Source organism: Rhagoletis pomonella, unplaced genomic scaffold (genome assembly GCF_013731165.1).
Source record: "Rhagoletis pomonella isolate Grant_MI unplaced genomic scaffold, Rhpom_1.0 Rhpom_scaffold_00001, whole genome shotgun sequence".
Classification (NCBI taxonomy): domain Eukaryota; kingdom Metazoa; phylum Arthropoda; class Insecta; order Diptera; family Tephritidae; genus Rhagoletis; species Rhagoletis pomonella.
In genome coordinates this window covers 70,705,679-70,714,084 of record NW_023458555.1, presented here as the reverse complement: position 1 = coordinate 70,714,084, position 8,406 = coordinate 70,705,679, and the positions used below count along the sequence as shown (strand labels likewise).

The window sequence follows — 8,406 nt, the reverse complement described above, 5'->3', positions numbered from 1 at the left end:
TATTGCTTTAACAAGTATTGTAAAGTGTTTTTACTGTATTAGCAAGTATTGTAAATTGTTTGTTGTACAATAAAGTTAATTGTACTACAATTTGGTCATCGTTAGCATTTATTTAACAATCCAGCGATACGAGCTCTAGAATATTTGGGAAATCCCTCAAGGTTTCGAGGATAATCGTAACAATTGGTGTCAGAAGTGGGATTGTTAAATAAATCCCGAAGGATAAACTACTGAAAATGGCAAACATTTCAGGATCTAAAGATTGAGGAACTCAAGCAGGAGTTGGAGAAACGAAATTTAGCAACCTCCGGAAGAAAAGTGGAGTTGCTATCACGGTTGCGAGAGGCAATGGAAAAGGAAGGCATCGACGTTGACAAACACGACTTCCATCGTGAGGATGACGAGGCATCCTTGAATGACAAAGACAAGGAAGAGGTTGCTGGTTCATCGAATGATGTGGAGCAGACATCAGCGAAGCTTGAAGAGCAGGGAAAGGCTCCTTGTGCGTCAACGGCTATAGACATGAACATGTTATTGGGTGCCATATCACAGATATCATCCCAGCTGCAAGTGCAGGAAACACGCATGTCATCGCAGTTAGATGAAAAGATTACTCAGCTTCAAGAGAATTTATTCAAAAATAATTCGGAACTCAGAGAGAGACAGGATAAAATCGAGGAACGACAAGATAAAATCGAAGCGCTTATTAAGGAAAAACAGGACAAAGTCGAAGCTAAGGTGGATGAGCTTGAAGATCGTCTCCGGGGTTTGCAGTTGAGTCGTCCAGCTAATTCGACGAACGCTCCCAAGGTAAAGACTCCATCCTTTGATGGCACTATTCTTTTCCAGGTCTTTAAGCTCCAGTTTGAGAAGACAGCTACAGCAAATCATTGGAGCATGGAGGATAAATCCGCTGCGTTATTCGTCGCATTGAAAGGACCTGCAGCGGAAATTTTGCAGACTATTCCCGACTGTGAAAGGAACAATTACGATGCGCTAATGGGTGCAGTGGAAAGACGTTATGGTAGCGAGCACAGGAGACAGATTTACCAGATGGAGCTGGAGAATCGCTGCCAGAAATCCAACGAGACTTTACAGGAATTCGCCTCTGAGATTGAAAGGCTGGCTCATTTGGCAATTGGAGACACATCTGGTGAGCACCTTGAAAGAGTAAAAATCCAGAGGTTCATCAACGGAATGCGGGACGTGTATACCAAGCGAGAGACGTACGCGAATCCAAAGCCAACATTTGCTGAAACTGTCTCGTATGCTCAGGCGCGTGAAACGGCGGCGCTCCTAAGTAGACCAGCCTACAAAGCACATCGCGTGGAAGTGGAAACACCGGACGAGACAAATGAAATGCTGAAGAAGATTATCCAACTGCGGGGCGAGAAAAAGCATGGCTCTGACAAATGTTTTAAATGTGGAAAGCCAAGCCACTTCGCCCGCGATTGCAGCGCAAGTTCCAGTGCGCTCAACAATTCAGCAGGACGCAAACGCAGGGCTGAAGGAGACGAAGCCAACTCCAATCAGTCGTTAAACTAAAACGAGCCAGCAGAAAGGGCCGCGTGCTGGCTCCAGAAGTTGAAGGGCCAATAATCTCCATCTCACAAATTGGCCGGAATACGAGCAACCTCACTTTTGGTGGATGTGTGAATGGGCAGGAGCGAGTGCTGACAGTGGATACTGGAGCGTCACATTATATTATTCGACCTGATGTGACTACTTTTTATGTGAAGCCACTACCTGGAGCAAAGCTGCAGACTGCAACTAGTGAACGCACCCAAGTGTTAGGAGAAGTACCATGCGAGGTAATAATCGACGATGTGGCCTCGTACACTAAGTTTATAGTGGCAGACATTGTGGATGAAGTCATCATCGGCGTGGATTTCTTACTTGGCCAAGGCATGAAGATTGACCGCCAGAGAATGATCCTGACAGATCGTCACAGGAAAGTGCCACTTAGGGTTGGTTACGACAGCCAGTGCTGCAGCAGACGGTTAGCCTTAGAGGAAATGTCGAAGATTCCACCAGAAACGGGAGCGATTAGTTGGGCGGAGGTTAGCAGTGATGGAGACGGAGTGGTTTCGTCTGGAGAAGGAAGCGATACAGGAAAAGCGTGACGGTTCCGCCAGCCCAGTGAAGAAGAGGTCGCAACAAGGAAGTGGTCATGGCGAGCCAGGCAGTGTTTCCGGCAGGAGGAAAGCCACTGAACCACGTTGCAATGGTGATACGCCGGTGGCCGGAAATGGAAGCGGCTGTGAAAGCAGTAGGCGCGCTTTGAAGTGTACCGAAAAAGGTGTTCGGAAAAGGTGAGCAGTTAAGCCGGAAGCCAAGGTTGAGATTATACATGTCCGGTCAATGAAGTTAGCATCGGCAGAAGAGCGAGATACGAAACGACGGCGGAAATTTCAGGGTAAGGATCCGGATGTAGCAAGATGTGCTAAAGGCAGTGCAGCACGAAGGCGGGAGTCTGGGTGTCATGGACAGATGATGCGGCATAGATCTGGCGAAAAGGGTGACCATGAGAAGAGACATGGTCTGGTCACCACCAGTGGCCGGCAGAAGCACGACCATGTGAGATGGTGCACCACCGGAGATAAGCTGGAAGCAATGTCCAGTAACGCATCGAGCCGAGAGGAGCTACAGGACGGTGATTCGGTGTTGTTGCACATGCCGCAGCCGAAGAAAGGCTTCACCTCCGAACAACATCGTAACTGGATAGGTCTGTATAGGATTGACAAACGGCTGAAGGACGCAGTGCATCGAATCCACACAATGGGGAGACCGAGGACCAAGATGAAAGTGGTCCACTTGGAAAGACTTGCAGCGGTTGGAGCGGCAAGTGTGTCTGATCGGGACGATCAGACTTAGGTGGAGGGCAGTGTGGCGAATACTGCGGCAACACAAAGCGAACAACGAGAAATAGGCAGAATGTTCGAGGAATGACGTAGAATAGGCAGAATGTTCGAGGAATGACGTAGAATGTTCCGCAAAGAGAAACGTCAAGTTGGATGAACACTGCGAAACGCGAGAGAAAGAGAATGAGCGATAAACTTCAGAATGTTCTAGAGTTGCCATAAGTGCCAGCGCAGGTATATAAGGGCGCCGCCACAGCGAGGTAAGTTAGTTACAAGTCAGCAAGCTACGAGTAAAGTGAGCAGAGAAGTGAGTTGCGAACAAGCAAGTTATAAGTTTAATTGTGTTAACAAGTTCAGTAAAGCGTTGTTATTGCTTTAACAAGTATTGTAAAGTGTTTTTACTGTATTAGCAAGTATTGTAAATTGTTTGTTGTACAATAAAGTTAATTGTACTACAATTTGGTCATCGTTAGAATTTATTCAACAAACCAGCGATAAGAGCTCTAGAATATTTGAGAAATCCCTCAAGGTTTCGAGGATAATCGTAACAATACGGTAGCAACTTATAGCAATTGCTATTGTATTTGTGTATGATTCATTTTTGTGACATTCTATACTTTGATGTTAAGTATTTTTGACGAGTTCCGCCCAAACTTGGGTGTGCTTAATGAGCTGTCTGGGCGGATGCGCTGGTAGGCATTAAAGTCTCTATAACTAAGCAAACCTTTTTTTGTTTTGGAATAAATACTTCAATATATTCGAAAATTTAGAGTTTTCCGTGATAAATTCACAAATTTCACGTTTTTTTAATATAAATACGACGTGATATTGATAATATTCTTAATTAAATATTTACTACGTTTTGACGCGCGTATTATTTGCAAATAACAATTTGCAAAATGGTAAACTTTGCCGTTTAAACGCTGAGTTAGTTTTTTATTTGCAAATAACTAAATGACGCAAATAAGTATCGATTAGTGATACTATTTGCAAATAAGCTCAAGACGCCGCCATTCTTAGGTTTATTTTCTTTTTAGATGGTCATCTTATTGCCTTTTTATAATCAAAACGTTGCCATTTTTAACTTTAATTTCTTTTTCGATGGTCATATTATTGCCTTTTTATAATCAGGCAATATTAAATAAAAAATAAACGGTCAGTTAGGTATTTGCAAATTATTTTTACTTGCAAATAGCTTACGTATAAACATGGTAATTGATACTGTACTTAACCTACATTTTGTTCATAAATAACACAGTTATATATATTTTATCCTCGAAAGGACCTTTTTCTAATCATGAGGCGAAATTCCCCACAGTAGGTGTTGGCGTGCGCGTAAAACGAAAACGCTGCATACAACCCAAAAGTACTCCTCGGGGACCAATTGGTAAAAACCTGCGAAGAGGTTTATTGCTGTATAATACTGTGCATGATGCAATAATACAAGGTGTTATCAGTTGGCAACTTCTCGCTCTAATTCCGCCATATTGACGTGGAACAGTGCTACTTCTTTAACTATTCTCTGCCCATTAATATAGTTGAATGTTTTTTATTTTTTCTCAGTATACACACTTTGTTTTCTTAAAAAGGTATTTTATCTTATTTTATTTCATTTCATAACGAATACACTATAAAAAAGCAAATTTTGTTTAAGAGAAAATGGGAAATTTTATATTTTCCCCCCATATGGGGATTCATTTCTTCCCGTTTTTCTTCTCATTCTACTGAGCTAAGGCAGTGTAAAATCGAGCTGTCACAACTGATACCACCTTGTATTATTGCATCATGAGTAACATGCATGAACCAACGACTACAGATCACCTAATCAGCCATCGTTGTATTTGTAATCGATTTTCAGAAAAAAGTTTTCGTAGCGTTTTCGCCGTTTTTCGGTTTTGTTTACACCGTCTGCTACCTCTTCGTAGTGATTTTTTAGCGACTGAATGTGTTTTCTTGTTGAGTTTTAACATTGTCTTAAACAAAATCATGTTAAGTTGGTAACTCTTTTTTTCTTTGGTATAAAACGTCATTTTTAAAGCGATTATTTCCGAAGAAGCGAATACTTAAAGTCAAAACCTTTTAGGCCCGTTTACATACAACTTTGGCGTTGCGTTGGCGTTGGCGTCGCTTCGACAGCTGACTATGAATACATGCATTTATATGAAAGTCTCCATATAACCAAAGTTGGGCAACGCCAACGCCAACACAACGCAGAAAGATGGCCAACTCTCAACTTTTCGCGCGCGTCGTTCGTCAGCTGTTCTAAATAATCAAAATTATGTGATTTAATTTTTATTTTTAATCAAATGCGGACAAGAAATATAGTTTTTAATGCAATTATTGATGTAAAAATTTTGATTTATCAGCCGCTAGTATGTTCATTTAGTGACCAAAGTATACTGTGCTAAGCGTTCATTGTAGCAAGCACGGGCGTTACTCGCGCTGCTGTCAAAGCGACGCCAGCGCCAACGCAACGCCAAAGTTGTATGTGGACGGGCCTTTTGCGTTTTTCTTTTTATTTGTGCATAATTGTATTTTATTCTGCGTTAAGCTCTGTTAGGCTATAGGCCCCTGAAGCTTCCGACAAATAAATTGAGAACTTTGTATTCCAAAAGCACTTAGTTACGTTGCCGAATTCTATTAGCCGTCTCGTCGTAGCGTACATGTGGACACGAGCTGAATAAAAAGCGTCGTCGTGTCAAATCATTTTAAAATGGATTCGTTCGGAAATAAAAAAGATGATAATAATTTCAGCGGTCACATATTAAATAGTACAAATTATCGGTTATGGAAATTCCAAATAGCTGCGTTCATGAAAGCGCGTGGCTTAACCGATAATATCGAAGGAAATAGACCTGAAGCTGATGCTTCTGCAGATGCAAAAAATGCTTTTGAGCGAAATGAAGGAAGGGCCATGAATGCTATTTTTCAATCACTGGATTCAGAACATGCGAACCTCGTGCTGGCATGTAAAACAACAAAGGACATGATGATCAAATTAAACAGTGTTTATGAAAAGATCTCAGAAATCCGCGTTATGACCTTGTATGAAGAATATTTTTCACTAAAAATGAAAAAAGATGAATCAGTGGCCGGGTATGTAGCCAAAGCAAATCAGTTAGCATCTGAAATTGAAAAGCAAGGAGAAAAATTGTCCGAAAAGTTAAAGATGGTGCGCATCATCAATTGTTTGCCGGTTAAATTTAACAATTACAAAACTGTCTGGTACAACACAAAAGAATCTCGTACGATTGATACACCGATGTCTTCATTTGAAGCGAATAAATGATGAACAATGTGCAACAGAAGATGCTGCTTTTGCTGCGAAGTTTAAACGAAATGAATTCAAAAGTGAATCAAAGCCAAGTATCGATGAGTTGAAAAGGAAAACCAAATGCAACGCTTGCGGTCAAATAGGGCATTGGGCGAAAGATAAAAAATGTCCAAAGTCTAAAAATTCATCCAGTATAAATAAAAGCAAAAAACGTGCAAGTAGCAAAGACAATAAAAGTTTGAAAGACAGAGATGAGTTAGCATGGTCTACGGTTGTGCGTGCAAACAAATACGACGATTCAAAATCCAACTATTGGTGTGTTGATTCGGGTGCAACGAGTCATATGACTTATCGTCGTGAATGGTTCTCGGAATTGAGAGAATATGGCGGTCAAGTGAAGTTGGCCGATCGCCGTCATGTCGAAATACGAGGCATTGGTACAGTTCTTATTGATTCATGAGTTAACAATCAGTGGGAGCAGCGTCGTCTTGAAAATGTATTGTATGTGCGAGATCTTGGTGAAAATTTGTTTTCTACTGTTGTTAAGACTGACAAAGGTTTTCAAGTTATGCTCGAAAAGGATGGCTGCAAAGTACTTGACAGCGAAAACAATACTGTTGCGGTTGGTAAACGTAATGAGGTGAGACAAATCATAATGGATTTTCGCTTGCGCATAGACGAATGTGCAAATGTAGCAGCTGCCTCACTTCACCTTGATTCAATTAAGAAGATGTGCAGAGATGGTTTGATTACGGGTGTTAACCTGTTAAACGATGAAAGTTTTTTTTGTGAAGATTGTCAATACGGAAAGATGACAAGAGCAACATACAAAGAATCAGTCGGACGATGATCGGTTGCTGGAGAATATATGCACGCAGATTTATGTGGGCCCATGGAAGAAGCTGGTATTGGTGGTATTCGTTATTTTTTATTGATTAAGGACGAAGCAACAACATTTCGTTTTACATATTTGTTAAAATCCAAGGATGAAGTACATGGATGCCTAGGTTCGTTCATTTCCATGGTCCAAAGGTCGAATGGTTCTCAAATCAAGCATTTCCGTTTTGATAATGGAACAGAGTTCATCAATTAAAAGGTCAAAAATTTATTAAAAGGCGAGGGTGTGCAGATTGAGTATATTGCACCATACACCCCAGAGCAAAATGGCCGAATCGAACGTGAGAATCGAACGATTGTAGAAAGCGCAAGAACAATGCTTATTGCAAGTGGTTTACCGAAGTATTTGTGGCCAGAAGCAGTCCGTACAGCAACCTATTTGTTAAACCGGAAACCATACTTGGGCCACATAAAAATTTTCGGAACCGAATGTTATGTACATATTCCAAAGCAATTGAATCGAAAGAAGTGGGATCCGAAAGCGAAGAAGGTTTTTTTGGTGGGATTTGAGCCCACAAGCAAGAATTTCCGGCTATATGACCCACACAAAGGAAAAACGTTTCTCAGTTGCAATGTTCGTTTCAATGAATCAGAAACAAAGAAGTTTGTTATTCAGGACGAAACCGACAGCGAAGATGAAGTTGCTTCAAATAAAACAAAGGTTGACCCAAGTAAAAGTTCCCAAGAACAAGATAAATCTCAGCAAAGCGATCAACGTTACAGTCTGCGACAACATGTGAACCGCCTGAGTCGGTTAATTGAAACTGGCTACTTAGCACCTGTTGTTGAGCCGAAAACATACGCAGAAGCGATAAACTCAACAAATGCACAAGAGTGGAAGTGCGCAATGGACGACGAGTTTAATTCACTGATTAAAAACTGTACATGGGAATTGGTTGATCCACCTGAGGGTCAAAAGGTGATTGATAATCGCTGGGTGTTTAAAATCAAAAAGAATACCGATGATTCAATTGAGCAATATAAAGCACGCCTGGTGATTCGAGGATTCACACAACAGTATGGTGTGGATTACGAATAAACGTTTAGCCCGGTGGTAAAGTTCACATCGATACGTGCAATATTTGCGTTAACAGCAATGAATAAAATGCAGCTCAAGCAATTCGACATCAAAACTGCATTTTTATATGGTGATTTGAGGAAGATATTTTTATGAAACAACCGATTGGGTATGATGATGGCAGTGGGCGCGTGTGCAAATTGATTAAAAGTTTATACGGTCTGAAACAAGCATCGAGATGTTGGAACGAACAATTTACATCATTCATCCGCAAGTTTGATTTCAAGCAAAGTGAATCAGATTCGTGTGTGTTTGGGCGTCGTATCAAAGACATATTTACGATTATCGCAATATAC

The 8,406-nt window shown here is 41.1% G+C and overlaps 1 protein-coding gene across 1 annotated transcript; it reads left to right on the top strand.

Moving 5' to 3' along the window:
- Window positions 1–348: 348 nt before the first annotated feature.
- On the top strand, window positions 349–6,595 carry LOC118733081. The gene is made up of 3 exons (XM_036462284.1): window positions 349–583; window positions 5,666–6,033; window positions 6,140–6,595. The coding sequence occupies exons 1-3, from the start codon at window positions 349–351 to the stop codon at window positions 6,593–6,595; spliced, it is 1,059 nt and encodes a 352-aa protein (XP_036318177.1).
- The last annotated feature ends 1,811 nt before the right edge of the window (window positions 6,596–8,406 follow it).